This window comes from Osmia lignaria, chromosome 10, assembly GCF_051020975.1.
Source record: "Osmia lignaria lignaria isolate PbOS001 chromosome 10, iyOsmLign1, whole genome shotgun sequence".
Lineage (NCBI taxonomy): Eukaryota > Metazoa > Arthropoda > Insecta > Hymenoptera > Megachilidae > Osmia > Osmia lignaria.
Window position 1 is genome coordinate 14,363,445 of NC_135041.1, and position 16,661 is coordinate 14,380,105.

General features: G+C 33.7%; 3 protein-coding genes across 6 annotated transcripts in view; 1 reads left to right on the forward strand and 2 right to left on the reverse strand.

Annotated features, from left to right (window-relative positions):
• Positions 1-5,150, reverse strand: part of LOC117611605 (very long chain fatty acid elongase 4) — a 10,517-nt gene extending 5,367 nt beyond the window's left edge. The window contains exon 1 of the mRNA XM_034339611.2: positions 5,009-5,150. The gene's annotated coding sequence lies outside the window, so the exon portion shown is untranslated. The remainder of the gene's footprint in view (positions 1-5,008) is intronic.
• Positions 5,003-12,262, forward strand: alka (glycine receptor subunit alpha alkaliphile). 4 transcript variants are annotated; one of them, XM_034339601.2, is made up of 13 exons: positions 5,003-5,145; positions 6,979-7,177; positions 7,710-7,880; positions 8,285-9,323; positions 9,442-9,512; positions 9,892-9,991; positions 10,075-10,229; positions 10,291-10,446; positions 10,738-10,878; positions 10,952-11,181; positions 11,255-11,395; positions 11,536-11,671; positions 12,127-12,262. In XM_034339601.2, the coding sequence occupies exons 4-13, from the start codon at positions 9,250-9,252 to the stop codon at positions 12,147-12,149; spliced, it is 1,227 nt and encodes a 408-aa protein (XP_034195492.1). In that variant the 5' UTR covers positions 5,003-5,145; positions 6,979-7,177; positions 7,710-7,880; positions 8,285-9,249; the 3' UTR covers positions 12,150-12,262. The 4 variants fall into 4 exon arrangements, with proteins under 4 accessions (XP_034195492.1, XP_076546596.1, XP_034195490.1 ...); XM_076690481.1 differs by lacking the exon at positions 12,127-12,262 and adding an exon at positions 7,348-7,600 and having other exon boundaries at positions 11,536-12,048; XM_034339599.2 differs by lacking the exon at positions 12,127-12,262 and having other exon boundaries at positions 11,536-12,048.
• Positions 12,123-16,146, reverse strand: LOC117611591 (periodic tryptophan protein 2 homolog). Its single transcript, XM_034339582.2, has 15 exons — positions 16,027-16,146; positions 15,740-15,852; positions 15,563-15,657; positions 15,362-15,490; positions 15,016-15,286; positions 14,771-14,952; positions 14,448-14,688; positions 13,869-14,373; positions 13,456-13,793; positions 13,239-13,386; positions 12,990-13,167; positions 12,773-12,916; positions 12,630-12,704; positions 12,340-12,559; positions 12,123-12,258 (listed from the first exon to the last, which is right to left on the reverse strand). The coding sequence occupies exons 1-15, from the start codon at positions 16,042-16,044 to the stop codon at positions 12,123-12,125; spliced, it is 2,793 nt and encodes a 930-aa protein (XP_034195473.2). The 5' UTR covers positions 16,045-16,146.
• Positions 16,147-16,661: the final 515 nt, after the last annotated feature.

A 16,661-nucleotide genomic window follows, 5' to 3' on the forward strand; every position in this document is an offset into this window, starting at 1 on the left:
CCTGGCCAGAACGAAAACGATCGTATCGTTTTGTATAACACCGGCTATACGACGCGACGTCTTCGTCGTGTCCTCGATTTCTTTGGCGAGAAACGGAACACCATAGGCACCTTCGATCTGCTTGAGTCTCTTCGAAATCTGTCGCAGACTCGTGGACGTACGGTATAATCGAAGATCGACGAAGATGAGTAGAAGCCTTTCTTTCGCTTCGCTACTCGATGGACTCGCTACTCGATGATGTTTGTAGAGGTCGAGGATGAGATCAGCTGAGAGAGTTGTCACGAGGAAGAAGAGGACTTTGGGCATTTCTAATATACCATAGGATTATTCAAGTATCGAAGTGAATAATTAAGTATAAGGATAATTGAAATTTAACCATTCTTGGAATTTTTATCAATTGGGTAAAACGATATTTAAAGGAAACGAAAAATAACGAATGCTATACGGCTGAATATCCGTAAATTACTTTTCAGGAGATTCCAAGGATTACACATTTTTTTTGTACGTCGAAACGAACCATGAAAAATCACTTTTTCGTCAGCTGTTATTCTTTGGTATCGATTGAAATTTAGATTACGTGGCTCATAAATATCCATCGTTTCTTAAAGCTATTTTACGACAGTTCTAAAGGGAGGTCGCGCGTACGGATGTAAATATGGATCCAAGAGAAAGCGATACAAAGCGTAAAAATCGTCTTCACAGAAACAGATTAAAACGGGTCAGTGGTCCTTTAACCGTGAAACACGTTTCCGAATATTTCAATCCGTCGGTCCATCGACCATGAACGTTTGTCCTAGGCCTTTCACCTATTTCTTCATAATCAGCTGGCTCAATTAAAACTCTCGTCAGACGAAGTGGAACTCCTATTTTTTATTTTAACACATGTTACTGGATCTTTTGATATTGTATATAAATTATTTTTTCACACGTGATAATTGTTAAAAGCGCAATTTTCGTTAATTAAGGGGTCTTTTCGGCTTCGCTTTGAAGTAAATTGGGAGAAAGCGAAACGAAAGGTACGATGAAGGTTGATATCGTCTCAATTATTTTTCAGGGTATTTTTCACTTAAAAATCAAATGATTTTAGCTAATTAAGACATCGATTACTTATAATTTCTAATAACTCGAACAGAGGATTAAGTAACACGAAAAATAATCTACTAGGACGTAAGATATAAATAGATATTGAAAAAAAGAGAGAATTGCAAAAATATACGATTCTTAGGTAACTTTCGAAATACGATTTTAAAAAAAGATCTATCTACGTGTTCGTGGTGCGAGTATCATTTCTTCATTTGCATAAGAGTCGTCAATCTGTCGTGGAACCTACTTCCTATGCAAGCTGTTTGTACACATGTATACACGTATTATACTTGTACGAAACGAAAATCTGATGGAATTGGTGGTCGTGAATTTGCTGAGAAACACGTGCCTCTTTCAACAATCTTTAGACGGAAGTAAAGGAAAACCTGTTTCGATTCATCTGTTGGATATTTAGTGGGCCGATTGATCTGAATATTTTCTTATTAAAAATCAATAATTAATCTTGAAATTTTATCTTCATAAGAGTCAGAGATGTAATTTTTTTCTTCTGAAGAGTTTTTAAAAACGTTTAAAAACCGTCATCGGTACACATTTTTATGTTATATCTGACAATTTGTCTTCTTTTTTATCAATGTACATATTCGCATTGAGATCCTAAATAAACTTTTACAAATTTATTTTACGCGGAATTCTCGCACGGTTCGAGGTGACATTAATGAACGTTAATATGTTTTGTACGAAGTAATAGAGAGAAACAGGTGGTGGAACAATCCAAGTAAATAAGGACAACAACTTTCATGAAGCTTGAACGTGTCCTAAAGAGCTAACAGTATCCGTTTTCAAACCCAGTATAGGTGGATGCTGAGTGTCTACGATATCCGACGTGTCGTTGATTCACCCTTTTTATCGTCTTTCGACAAAATTCGGAGGCGGGGAAAAAACGATCGAAGGAATCTGGCTGCAGAAGGAGAAAGCAAGCCCGAGGGTTACCTTTACGTACGCCTTGCTCTTTTATCCTTTTGGTTACAATTTTGTTTTTTTCTTCCTCCCATACCGTTGTATCGTGGCCAAGGAAAGATTGGCTAACGGAAGTTTCTTTGCTGATTTGAATTAGGATCCGTTTCGTATATTTTCGAAGATCCCTTTCTACTTCTGAATTATTTAAACTTTCTCATATTTATGAGCTTAATTATTTATTAAAATGACAGATGAATTATGAAATTTGTTTAAATTATGATCGTAGGTAGAGTGAAATTTTCAAATAAATTTTGAATCGAATGCTTGGTCAATTATTATCGAACCGAAAGAGGAGGAGAGAAGTCTCGAAAAATATTCACACGAATAAAAGGAGATCAATAGAACCCAGATTCGCCTGGGGCAAACTTTCATCCGGATTTACCTCTTTTCCTTGTCCATAGGTCGTTCACAAAACAGTGAAACAGGTGTCGTTACCGCTGCTAATAATCATTCATTGATTTCCACTCAATAAACGTTGCCATCAGTCTGTTAAATCTATTAACTCTATCTTTACCCGCATCTTACTTCTAACGATCTAACTCAGGGTTTCATTTTTGCACTTAACATTGGCTTGTTTTAAAATTTGCGGTAATGGTCACCAATGGCCCCTACCTTAATTAACGCGTTCGTAGGGTTAATTATCTTAACAGCAGCTGTTTCTGATTTTGCCACACGTACGTTATAGGTAAAGTAAACGCTATCGTGTTAATCGTTTCTTTGCCTAAGCGTAGGTCACGATCATCAACAGTTGTTAAATGGTTCATTGATAGATCAGGTGTAACGAGTGACACAACAATTCTGATAACGGCTATTTAGAAAGGTGACGATTCTTTAAACAATGAATTATCTATTTACGTTCGGGGAACGATTCTCCGAACATTTGTCCGTCTCTTGGCAAATGTTTGCCGATCACGTTCAAATATTATTTCATAGATTCCATTGGTCGGCCAACATTCCGTAACATTCGTTTCCGTGTTACTTGGTCGGTTCAAAGTGTGCCATCGAGTCAGACGAGAATTTGCCCACGTATAATCGTGTATCAAGAGATAAGAATCAATTTTTATAAGCAAACTCTCAGCGGGATACTGTACTGGATCATTTTAAATAACTTTGAACCATTTTGCTTTCTTGTTTCGTGTTTATATTTTAGGTGACTGCTGGCTTTAAGGGGATGCGAATGCGTTCGTGTGGAATTATCGTACCAATTATGGTAAAATAAATTCGAGAACTTTTTAAATGAGCTTGAAGAAGAACGGTAAAAATGAAGAGCGATTCTTTATCATAGGTATTCAATAATATGCAAAACTTTACAATTCCTTATTAAAATATTTCTTAAATGAATATTGTATGAATCGTTAATTTTTGGAAACATTTCCAGGAGTGTCCACATATCATACATGCGGTTTCTTATCTGTCACCCTTAGGCTGGAACACCCTGTATGTATGTATATAATTCTTCTATTCTATATCAAAAGATTTTAATACTAATTGCTTTTTTTTTTCTTAAATCTGGAATTTAATCTGAATAGTGGAAGAAGTGAAACCACTTTCCAGAGCAGTGCTCTTACGATAGCCGATACCGGACGAAGACTCGCCTGAAACGAAGGGAAAAGTTGTTAGATAGAGAGTGGTTGCATTTCCTTTCTCTCGAATCAACAAGTCTACCTCTTATCTATCATGATCATCTCTATTTACTGACTCGTTACTCGTTAAAATCGTCATTTTTATCATTAGACGAATTAAGAAAATCCACGAGATTCATCATATCGATGATAATTAGTTTTTACACCTGGTAATAGGAGGTTGCAATGATTTTTCAAAGTCAGGTTATCGAAACGATAGAAATACGTTTTCATTATTGTCAATGTCAATGTCAACCTGAAGCACGTGTCGACGTAGTAATTCACTCGAGATTTTTCTTCAATTAAACTTGCTACATGTACTTTCTTCTGTACAGACGTGGTTCAATCCACCTCGATCACCTCACTTTCGAGGTCAATGTTTAACCTTCGAGAGATCAGTAAGTTCGTGTTCATGTTTTCAGTGAAACTTAAAGAAAAAAAATTCATTGCAACCAAGTGTATTTAGTACATTAACTTGTAATCGATCGGCTATTACACTTCTACGATTTCTTTAATCCTGAATTTATCTTTTATCCCGTATGATTTCTCTGCGTGTCCAGCAGAACATCCGATCGAAGAAGTAGCGAAAGTGAAATCTTAAATGCAACTAGCACGGAGTACCAGATGTATCCGAGTCGTAATCCTAATTTGTTTACAATCCTGATTATAATTTTCCACACGAGCGATTCAGTATTAGAAATTACTTAGAAACTCTGTCATCAAATCGTTTCAGACTTTTCTTGTTTCAAGTAAATTAAGCTTACTGATGTAAGGAAGATAAGAAACTAACTGATATAACCGATCGGTATCAGTCGGAAACAATAACGGTATTGCATCGACTTACAATTTGTTATTATATCGATCATGAACGTCGATTCAGGCCGGAGAAAGTTCAAACGTGTTTCTATATAAATGCAATCGGTAAAACGAACAAAAGCAACAGTATAACACGGTGAAACGTTTAAATAGTAGCGCCTATAGTATCGTTAATTAAAAAGAAATTCTCGATAAATTTTAAGTCTTAGCTTTCACGTAACATTTTCATTCTTCCAATAAAAATGGAAGAAGGATTAAAATTTTCAAAAACTCATCAATTTATTACTGCCTTTGGGGCAAACAGTCACAGAGGGTTAAAACTCTTTAAACACCCTCGCTTTTCCCTGACCACGTCTAATTTCATCATATCTTTCAGATCTATAAACTATTAGCGCAAGAAATGGAAATGAAATGGTAATTTCGATCGTCACGCTGCTGTATATCGAAACGATAGGACAAACATAGTCTTACAGAGGAATAATCAATAAAAAATGAGAAAAGTAACTCACCGTCAGCTTTAAAATGTCACGCAACTCATCTCAGGAACATTGACACTCCGTTTACGTCAAGGACCTCTGTGGAACCACGAGTTCTCGCATCATCGACGAGGATTTCACTAAAACTCTCGATCAATCGTCCCGAATAGGTATGTTTAATATTTATCACGTGCACGGTTGATTGGTTTTCACCTGGACCTGGTTACTGTGTTAGTTTCATCGTTATATTTGGTAGAAAACACGGCAGACCGATGCTGTTTCAGCTTCCTCGAACGCGGAGGGTGCAGGCGCCGGCCGGCCGCCATCATAGAAATCAATACAACCCTTAAGGGGAGCTTATGTCGTGCGAGATTTGATCAAACGCTCACGATTTAGGCGATTAATCGTTATTCCGTTTGTTGAATTATGCGATCTTAGATTATTAGAATTTTTAGATTTTACAATTCTGGAACTTTGGAATTAAAAAATTTTAGAATGTATATAAAGATAGAAGAGCATCCTTCTATATACATATATGTATGTAAATTTAGCGAAGCGATGACTTGTCATTGATTTACGTGACGTTACTTGAAGACACTATTTACTAGCGGTTACTTCCTGTTTATGGGCATCATCTTCGCTCGGCTTCCTGGCACGATTCAGTTTCGAGCACGACACGATTTCTACGATAATTGGTCGTTTGGAGAATGTTGAGGTTTTTGTTGCGCGTGAAACTGTCCGACAAGAAGTTTGTACAAAAATCAGGAAGAAACGCATTGAGAATTATTGTAGCGCAATCAGGAAGAAGAAAATTTCTTCCCGTCTTCTGTCTAATTCGAAATGACGGAACACGTTGTTTTAATACAAAAAGTTATTTAATAATACTTATAAGTCGAATCGTATAATACAAAAAGTTATTTAATAATACTTATAAGTCGAATCGTATAATACAAAAAGTTATTTAATAATACTTATAAAGAGAATGTTGCAAGGGTGCATAAAGAGTTAATTTCTTAAATAGCTTCGTCCCAAATCCTTATCTAGCGAATCTTGTATGTGAAATCATTCGAGCAGAAAATTGGAATGGTACCATATTGTTAGCGACCTTTACAAGATTTTAGTAAAACTCTTTTGTGTGGGAGAAACTTCTAATAACTTGTATTCGTCTGGTTCTTTCTTCATTCGTAATTTCACTGATTCGTTCAACTGCATCGCTTCTTGTTAACAAGTTGAAAGAAACTTATGTTTATTACCATGTATTCACAAAGTATAATTAACGGTACCTGGCGAACGCGTAAGAAGAGCGTAAATCATGTTGCTCTGAAAACCGCAGCTGTATTCGATAAACTGTTTCAGATAGAGTAGAACAGATTTTCTATTGGTAATAGTAACAGCAATTTATTGTTTAGAAAATGTATCTACGCGTCTCTTTAACTTTGTGATAACATTCCAAATTTCTGTCTAAAAATATGATGTCAAAATTTATAACAAATCGCGTATAAAAATTAAATTTCCCTTACAGCATATCGACTATTATCAATTTTTCTATAATATGACCTTTGATATAGGAGTTATGCTAGAGAAAGTAAATTGCAAATCTATGGTATTTCCTGTATCTATAGGGTGTTCAGTGGAATAAGTAATTAAATTAATGAAAAAATAATTATTTCAAAGAAAACTTAAATTAAATTTAAGGTATAAGATATGACTTATCAAAAATGATTATTATATATCTAAGCATCGTCTTTCTGCACCGTTCGTCGACTTTCTCTGCAATGCAACGCGTTCATTGCACTCGATAAAAAAAAATGATAAATTAGGAAATAGATTCAGCAATGTTTTCGTTGATTCACGGTCACGGAAATAAAGTAGTTGGTATACGATATTACGAGGAAAGTTTCCAGATATCAACACCTCTTACTTTTCCTTTTCAAATCAATATTTCTGTAATCCAATGTATAAAAAAAAAAGCGAACATTAACTGTCTTATTTTTAAATTTCAGAAAAGACTTTCTCAATATCAACGTTGCTTACTTTTCCCATCATCCATTATGGAATCTTATGCTACCCTCCACTAAACACTTTTCCTTATTGGCGAATTGACATCCGGTTACTGTAGAAAACTACATCCGTGCAAAAATCACTGTGTAATTACTGACAGTAATCTGGCAAATTACGTAGAAATTTGTTGGAAAGAAAATGGTAAGAAGAAGTGAATTTTTCATATTTCGAATTTTAATTTGCTATAGCCCACCCTGGACAAAAATCCTATTGTAATTATGCCGATAGATTTCTTCTCAAGTATTATTGATAAAGTAATAAGATTTCCAGTTTCCACAAGAATTGATATTATCCTGCGGCATTAATTTTAGAAAAAAAAAAAGAGACATGTACATGTTTAAACACACGACTTTGACGTTTACACCGTGAGAGATGCTTAAATAGGACAAGCTATGGAAACAGCTATACAAGATGACTTTCTATCCACCTTTCTGCCTTTTTTTTTTCTTACACCTACGCAATCTTAGAAGTTCTTAATGCTTCTTTATAGTCTTGTTAAAACGAGTTTTATTGCCACTTTGAAGCACTTTGAGGAAATAGCTAGTAGCTTCTGAAATTTAAATGGTGGTATCATTTCTTCTTTAAAGAAGAATATTTGGGAAATCATTTAAAATTGTAGTATCAATTTGAAATGTTGAACTGAAAAATTGGATTAAGAAGTTTCTTTTTTCAGGAATATTGTTTGAAGTTGAAATCAAGATTGAAGTTGAAGTTAAAGCGAAATTGAAGTAAAACAGAACTGAAGTCCAAGCGAAGTAGAAGTCAAATTGAAGTCAAATTGAAACGAAGGTGAAGTTAAGAAGTTCCACAAGTTCCTACCATGTCAGTCAATATATTATGCATGGTAAGATAAACATAAATCAGAATTCCATATAAAAATGTTAACACTTTATTCTGTGAGAAACTTTTTATCCTCTTAATGAGCAGGATACATAGTATTAAAAAAATGGAGAAATTTTGACTTTTAATTTCGAGGTCTTAATTAGTTTTATGACTTTTCTTTTGTAAATGGTCATCCAACTATTACTTTTTCAACACCTTTTCGCATATGATTAACTGTTATGTAAAATTTCAAGAATAAGAAATTGCTTCGAATTCAATAAATTATTAAACTAGATATACGAGTCTATCAGCCTCAGAACAAGGGTTCACTCTCAAAAATTTAATAATGGTATTTTCAATGAATCCCACGTACCAATATTTCTTTTTATTTGTTCAAATCACTTAAAATGAACTTTATGTCAATAGTGGTGGAAGAATGGAGGTAAAAGTGTACAAAGGAGGAGGATTCATCGAGGTCATCGATCGAGGTCAAGTTCCAGACTAGTGTGACGTCTAATCCTGGTGCATGTGGCTGATGCTGGTACCGTTGTCCACTCATAAAGGTCAAATCCTGGAGGGGAGTAGATGAAGAAGAAGAAGAAGAAGAAGAAGAGTCTGTAGTGCGTACACGAGATCGGAATCTCGGTCTCTGTTAAGTCTGATGGTTGTTTAGGGACGCCTCTTTTAACTGAAGACGAACAGGTCTCACTCTCTCTCTGGTCTTTTTCTTCCTCCTTTCGATATTTGGTTACTGTTATACGGCTTAGGGCTACGAGGCCTCGAGTGTTCAAAAGCAGTGGAATCTCTCTTTGTAATAAATGTTTATCATGGAAAACGTTTCTTTCTGATAGGCTCGTTTTCTTATTGTTATTTAAAGGCAACCAGGACCGGTCCTGGGCATAGACAGACTAGGCGGTCGCCTAGGACCCCCATTCATTCCACCGATCAATCAGTTAAATTTCTGTCATCAGAAATAAACGTTTCCATGATCGAAGGTAAATCACTGATTAAATCAATACATCAAATTACATTATAATCAGTAAATCAAGCTGGTAATTTTTCTTATCGTTCGAATTAACGAAAACAATGAAATCTGATCGTTGCATCGACTTTGATTGAGTTTATCGTTTCAAGTGAAACTCGAATTACACTTTGATTAGTGTTCGAGAAAGAAAGATACAGAGATGGAAGTTTGTACAAGTTTATCCGACCACAGAAAAACGTTGCGCAACTCTAGAAAAGTAATAACAAGCAGGCTAGAGGTATTCGACGATATTTGCAATTGAAGTAGATTGCGTGTAACTGCTATGTAATAGATTAATTGGTAGGAATAGTTCGTTGCCGATCGGTTAGGTTGGTCAAAACGCATTGGCAGTTGTCGAAATCTTAGGATGAAGAACACGCTTCTGACAATACTTTTTTACTCGTCCCTCAAGTTTTTCACAGAAGTTCGTTCCATCGCGAGGTAACTAAGTTTTCATTCTGAAAAATTACCGAGAAATTGGTTGTTACAAAACTTCACCGCTTTCTATAGATTACGTGGTAAACAATCTTTTATCTATTTTTTTATTTTTTATTTTCAGCTCTTCTTTGGTCGACATGAAAAACTCCACTCTAAAATCGAGAATCGTTCTACCAGAGCACTATGTGAAAGGTTTGTTATTAAAAAGTCAGTGATAAGGCAAAATTATGCCAAAGTAAAATAATAGAAAAAAATCAAAGCATGTAAGAAATTAAAGTTCGAAATGAAAATTTAAAATTCCAACTTCTGAGGATATTCTTAAAAGTTAAAATCTTGGTCTCCGTTTAAGTTCGAACCCGTTCATAAATCGTAAGAAACGATACACGGTAATAAATTTCACATTCTCAGAGCGCGAATAATTAGCTGCACGAGTGTTTAATATCAATGATAAATCACTGGTAATACTACCATACATCATGATGGACACTCTTAATATACCTGGTACATGCACCAGTCCGTTATACGTATACACTTCTTAATTAACATGTAATTAAATGTGTGAATGATACAGAGATCAGGCCACCGGCGAAACGAGGTACGCCAGTGACAGTGGACTTCAATATCTTCGTGGCTGATATCAATTCCATAAACGTGGAGGATATGGATTTTCGGTGAGAATAAATACATATATGTATGTTTGTGACCCATTCATTTGATATGAAATAGAAAAATAACAGTGTTGCTTGTCAAGTAGAGTGGATATGTTCGTTCGTCAGAGTTGGATCGAGTCTCGACTCGAGATGCCGGAAGATATCTTCGAAGAGGGTGATGATTACGTGACTTTACCTCCAGAGTTTTTTGACAACCTCTGGCAGCCAGACCCTTACTTCTTGAATGCAAAAGTTTCTGGTAAGTTTCATCATTTTTCTCTCGAATTTACTTTTCACTTTAACGAACGATTTATTTTCAGAAATTGCCGCGTTGAATCACAAGTTCTCCTCGGTTACATTATACAGAAACAAAACTGTGAAGTATTCGGCTCGAATGCACGCCATCATTGCTTGCCAAATGGAATTTCAACTCTATCCAATGGACATTCAAACTTGTCCTATCTACATAGAAAGTTGTAAGTTAGACAAAGCAACGCTCGCTTAAAACTGACCATACAATAGTTTTATGTTTTTTAACTTTCCTATTCCTGATGCTTAGTCAATCGTGTCTCAAAGAATATTGTAAGATAATAAAAATCAAACTGTGCTTCAAATATAAGTATGTACATTAATATACTTTGAGACACCCTGTAGTTATTCCATCAACATCCTTCATCTCATCAATTTTCATGTAGATAGTTCTACCCAATAAACCTGGTTCAATAGAGTCTCTAGATTAACTTGAAAAACTGCGTTACTCGCGATAGTTTCCTATCACAAACAGAAGGTACGCTTGAGATGGGGAGCGGGTGATGTGACGGTGAACCCAGAAATGAAGTTGTTGCAATACGATATTGGGAAGCCCAGGGTTGCTGAAGAAACTATTGATTATATGATGGAGAAAAGTGGTATTAATGCCTTGTTTCAATGCCTGAAATTATTCAAATCGCCATGGAATATATTTATCAAATGATTTCACAGGGAACTTCTCAAGATTAGTGGTTTATTTCCGTTTCGAGAGACAAATTGGTCATCATCTGATACAGACATTCGCTCCATCAACCCTGGTGGTGATGCTGTCTTGGTTCAGCTTTTGGTTGGGTCTCGATGCGATTCCTGGACGAGTAGCTCTATTGGTGACCAGCATGCTCACCCTAGTCACCATGTTCACTGGTCTGAAAAGTGACATTCCTCCAGTTGCTTATGTAAAAGTGTGTTTTATTAACGATTAACCAGTTCAACAATCATAAATATATTGGATTAACAATATTTCTTTTTGTATAGGCACTGGACGTCTGGATGGCTGGTTGTATGATGTTTGTATTCGCTGCTCTTGGTGAATTTGTTGTGGTCAAGGTGCTTGATTTGCGCAATCAGTTGGAATACGATCTTCAAACATCTCTATTATCCCGGCATTACTCAACAGTTTGTATAATAATTGATTCTTTATTTTTACTCGTATTGGCTGTATACCTTTGAAACATTGGACCCGTTTTTAACACTCTGATATGTAATCAAAGTATTATTTTATTTAAAAAAGAAACAGAAATCTATGTTATTTTCAGCGAATAATTGCTATGGAAAAAGGCCAAAGCATTTGGGACTATGATACAACGTATACGCCAAAAACAAAGAATAACAGAGCTGGTAGCAAGCATCTTTTACAAAATGCATGGATAGATCACGAGTATCCGATAATACGTATGTATAAAACGCGATCACAAAAGATTGACACTTACAGTAGAATAGGTTTCCCTATATTATTTATGCTATTTATCGTTTTATATTGGCCAATACTATTGCTTAAGAAAGCAGCTTAAGCCTTCTGATGCATAATAAAAATGTATAAATTATTAGCAAAGTTCACCGATCGAATTATTGTACTTCACTGCATCGAAGTACGCTATAAAATGTTTTAAGAACGTTTCATGAAATATAGTACAATGTATAGAAGTATCATATGCTTTAAAAATTAGTTTGAGAAGTGACTATTTAAAGAAAAAACGATACTATAAGGAAAATAAAACAAATGTTGGTAAAAAATAATTAACAAATTTATTAAAAATTTATAGTTACCATAGAGAAATTTATACATACGCGTGATATATTTATATACATCTACACACCTGTATTTATAAAATATTGTTCTTTTTCAGTCAACATCCATTTCTTCGATTGAAGATTTTTCAGATTCCTCGTCACTATTTATTTCTACATTCATAGGTTTCTTAGCTTTGAACTCCCCAACCTTTTTCAGGTAACTCATTGTATACTGATTAAAATCACATCTACAAACGTAAAGATGTTAATTAACGTTACTCGTTAAATTGATATGTGAATTAATATGTAAGAATTGTAAAATAACAAACATTTTGCTTAAATCATCATATTTCTTTTGCATATTTTTATGGAGCGTCAGTAATATCGGCATTTGAAGCGCTGAATTAATTTTTGCTCCATGTTTAGTTAATATTGTTTCTATCCAAAGGAGATAAAAGTGGACGTGTCTAGTTAACTCCAATTCTGACGCTATAAACTTTAACACCTTATCGACATAAATGTCAGGTAAATTTGCTGTAGTTAATTCAACTGAAACAAAATGTAGTAAGTATATGTCTACCAACTAATTCGGTAATATGTTAATCAGTTATATACTTACTATCTGACAGTGGAATATTTTCTACAACACGTTGTATTAACAATTTTTCATTTAATCTCAAAGCCATCATTAATGCTGAAAATAATTGTTATCAGTACATATTCTAAATGAAAAATAGAATTATATATTTAAACATTTCAAACCTTTTGCGTATTCATTTTCATTTAAAGCTATTTTTACAGTATCTGGTGTTATGCCCAATTCCAATTGGAATGGATCAAACACCAGACCAACATCTAACGAGTATATTAGTAGACCTTCTGTTGTAGCAGCCGCCCATGCTTGTCCTTATAATATAAAAAATATATAAAAGTTCATACAGTACTGTTATTCAATGTAACTTATACAATTGATTTTTACCTGTTGGAGAAAACTGTAAACTAAATACTCTCACTTCCGGTTTTATACTTCTACTTGCCATATCTCCACTTTTAACACCTGGTAACCGTAACGTTACATTTCCTCCTTCGTTTTCCTCGCGCTCTTCAATTAATGCCTTACTTCCAAATTCTGTTAACTTTCGTTTGTTTATGTACTCCTATATAAAAGCAGATTTTATAGAAATCTCAAACAGAAAATAGTAAAAATAATAATACAAAAGTTACTTACATCAACAGCGTCTAACGATCTGTTTTGTGTTACAACAAATTTTTTTACCAGCATACACTCTTGTACATTATAAATACATATATTCTTTGATTGTCCACCAGCTAATATACAGGTGCCATCGGCTGAATAACATAAGGAGGTGAAAGCCCTAAACGTATGATTGAATTAATATAACTTGAACGCTCAATTTTAATTTCATACTCATCGATATACTTACTTTCCCTGTAAACTTTTCTTTGCCGTAATCAGATCAGTTTCAGATCTACCGCTACCTAAATCATTTCTTCCTTCAATACTGCCAGTTTGTACTGCCGTTTTACAATCAAAAAATGAGATATGCCCATCCAAAGTAGCAACCGCTACTTCTTCACCATTTGGCTTGTAAGTAACATATAAACCGTCCGAAGTTAATTGTATCGTTTCGTGTGAAGAACCATTCTCAACAGCGTTCCATATTTTCAGAGATTTATCCCAAGAAACAGATACCAATTCTGTACTTGCAATATTTGGATTGAACGCCAAGCTGACAACCGGGCCTTCGTGTCCGCTTAATATCTAACAGAGAAATTTATATTTAGATAATAATCCACAGAACATCTAAAACATTAAATATAATTGTTAAACATGTACCTCTAAAAGGGTACCCAGTTTAACGCTCCATAGATAAATCTCAAAGAAATCTTGACCTCCTGCAGCAAGAAACTCGTCGCTTGAATCTAATGCGACGCAGGAAAATTGTACTGGACGCGGTGAAGTAAGAGTTTTAAAATTTCTGTATCTTGCTAAATCATATGCTCTAACAGTTCCATCGAGTGACGTAGAAACGATAAATTTTCTATTGTGACTAAATAACACCCCTGTCACTGTTGACGTGTGTTCTTGAAATGTAATAGAACAAAAACCATTCGTTGTATTCCATAATTTAACTTTCCCATCGTCACCTCCAGTAACAATGTATTGGCCGTCTGGACTATACGCTAAACAATTCATATTATTACTGTGTCCTTGCTGTTTCATTGCATAAGTTTCACTTTGCCATTCCCATACTAATAATTGTCCAGCTGTAGAACATCCTAAAGCTATCCAATCGCCAGTTGAATTTATCGCGATAGATGAAATATATTGTTGCGATATACTAAAAAAAAGTAATGTAAGTATAATTGTTGAAGAACAGATTCATATAGAAAACAACATTAATATAAGAAATACCTAAGGGAATGTATCATATTTACTTCAGGCATTTCATACAAATAGAATGAACCATTACTGAAGCCTACCACTAGAATATGAGTTTCTTGATGATACGCAGCAGCAGTAAGTTTCACTATTTCTTTCCTCTCTTTCTGAACTTCATTAGTTAAGTAATGGCGACATAATTTCTGATAACGTAATTTTTTTATTTCTGTATCATTGTCAGAATTTTTATCATTCTCTGTTTCAATCGCATTTTCTGAAACATAAATCATGTTATATATTTTATATATATATATATTTTTTTCATATAGTCTACTCATCAATAAAAGAAAAATTACGAGATTGTTGTAAGCTATGTTCATAAGCTTTAGCTTGTTTGTCTGTTTTCTCTATAACTTTTTCAACATCAATATCATCTTCTATATCACTATCTTCGTGTTTGTCTCTTTTAGAACGAGGTTCCCATTGCACTAAGTCTTCTGGATTAATTGTACATTCCCAAATACAAAGTCGTCCATTCCTATGTAATAAATGTGTAATTATAACACAATAATTTAATATCGATCGTATTTTAAATATTTACCTACAAATTGTAGACAGATCATAAGTTTTCTTCTCAAAAAAGCATGCTACTATTGCATCAGAGTGGCTACCAAGACTAATATACCTAAAATTTGCAAACTTTTCTATTCCATATATTTTTGTAGTCATATCCTTAGAACCAACAGCTATTAGTTTTGAATCATAAGACCAATCGATACAAGTGGTATCATCTACAGCTCCAAGAAATACATGTTCCATGATAAAGGGATTATATTCACACGAATATAAGTTGGGTGCATTGAAAATAAATACTGAAACAGTTATTATCATTATTTCAATTTTAAATACAATGTGCTGTATGCATATTAATTACAATACACCCATACCTTTATGTTCCTTGCATACTGCAAAATGTTTACCATCTGGAGAAAACTTTACACACCTGACTCGTTGTTTAAAATGATATTTATGTATTACCATTTTACTAATCATACTAATTATATTTCCTTCTCCCACTGTAAAATATTCAACAATTATAAAACTAATTTGATACACATAAATTATACAAATATATATATAAATCATACCTTCATTAACTGCAATTAATAAAGTTCCATTAGGAGACAAATCCATACATGTATAATTGTAGGTACTCTCTATAGGTAAAGTACTTGATTTGTTACTGAAATAAGAAATGTTAAAGAGTACAGTAATTACTTAAATATCAACAAATCTTTCTGTTGTATTGCATTCACTATGCTTACTTTTTGAGATCATATATTGTTATCCGATTGCCTACAGGGCTAATGACTGTAGATCCATCTGGAGAAAATATCAAATTTCCTTTGCGGTAAACTGCACCAAGCAGATTACTGAACTGTAAGAAACATTTAATAACAAATTCACAAATTATTAAAAATAATATGCAAAAAAGGGAAATGTAATATGTTATTAAGTTAGGTTAGAAACACTACATGAACGATATTGACATTTGTATTACATTTGTAAAGCATTTATTTAAGAAATTCTGGATTTACAGTATCTCGTTTACCTTATATGCAAATTTCATGATTATTTAACGTGTGTCTATATGTTATTTATTACAAAAATGTTTCGATATCATTAAACACGTTTATCATGGTATTTGAATCAAGTATGTTAGAACCGCTGCAATGGTACTTCCGGTCAATAAGTTCGAACACGTGCTTAAAGTTAAGGTGTTGGCTCAAAAAATTAGAAATATTATAACAAATTTAATAATGGAATATATTGATTAAGATTGATGAAAATGTTATGTATTTCAAATTTTATTATACAAATTATTACAAAATCATACCACAATGTACAGCAGCAGTACATTTTATAGTACTTTATTTATGTAACTGAAATTAAACGGTCGGAATTCATTTGTTTAATAAAAACTGTATCGTAAAATAGTATTATAACATCAGTGTTTAAATTGCATAGTATAATTAATTTAAATTATTACAACAATTTTATAGTTTTTAAATTGAAAATTCAATAGCTCAGCAACGTTTGAATTTAGTCACGTGTTTGCAAAGATTTAAGCGGAATAACCTCAAATCGCTATGTGATTTCAATACAATGTTTTCAAGTAACAAATATTATATGTAAAGAAATATTTAACACATTTTTATAAATGTTAAATTCATAAAAATGTTAATA

Bases quoted from the DNA above. Each gene is read 5' to 3' on its own strand.
- alka (XM_076690481.1), top strand. From the start codon at position 9,250: ATGAAGAACACGCTTCTGACAATACTTTTTTACTCGTCCCTCAAGTTT. The intron at 9,513-9,891 runs GTTTGTTATTAA...TGAATGATACAG, and splicing joins ACCAGAGCACTATGTGAAAG to AGATCAGGCCACCGGCGAAA. The intron at 9,992-10,074 runs GTGAGAATAAAT...CTTGTCAAGTAG, and splicing joins GTGGAGGATATGGATTTTCG to AGTGGATATGTTCGTTCGTC.
- LOC117611591 (XM_034339582.2), bottom strand. The intron at 15,658-15,739 runs GTAAGCATAGTG...TTCTTATTTCAG, and splicing joins ACAATATATGATCTCAAAAA to TAACAAATCAAGTACTTTAC. The intron at 12,560-12,629 runs GTAAGTATATAA...ATTTTGTTTCAG, and splicing joins AAATATTCCACTGTCAGATA to TTGAATTAACTACAGCAAAT.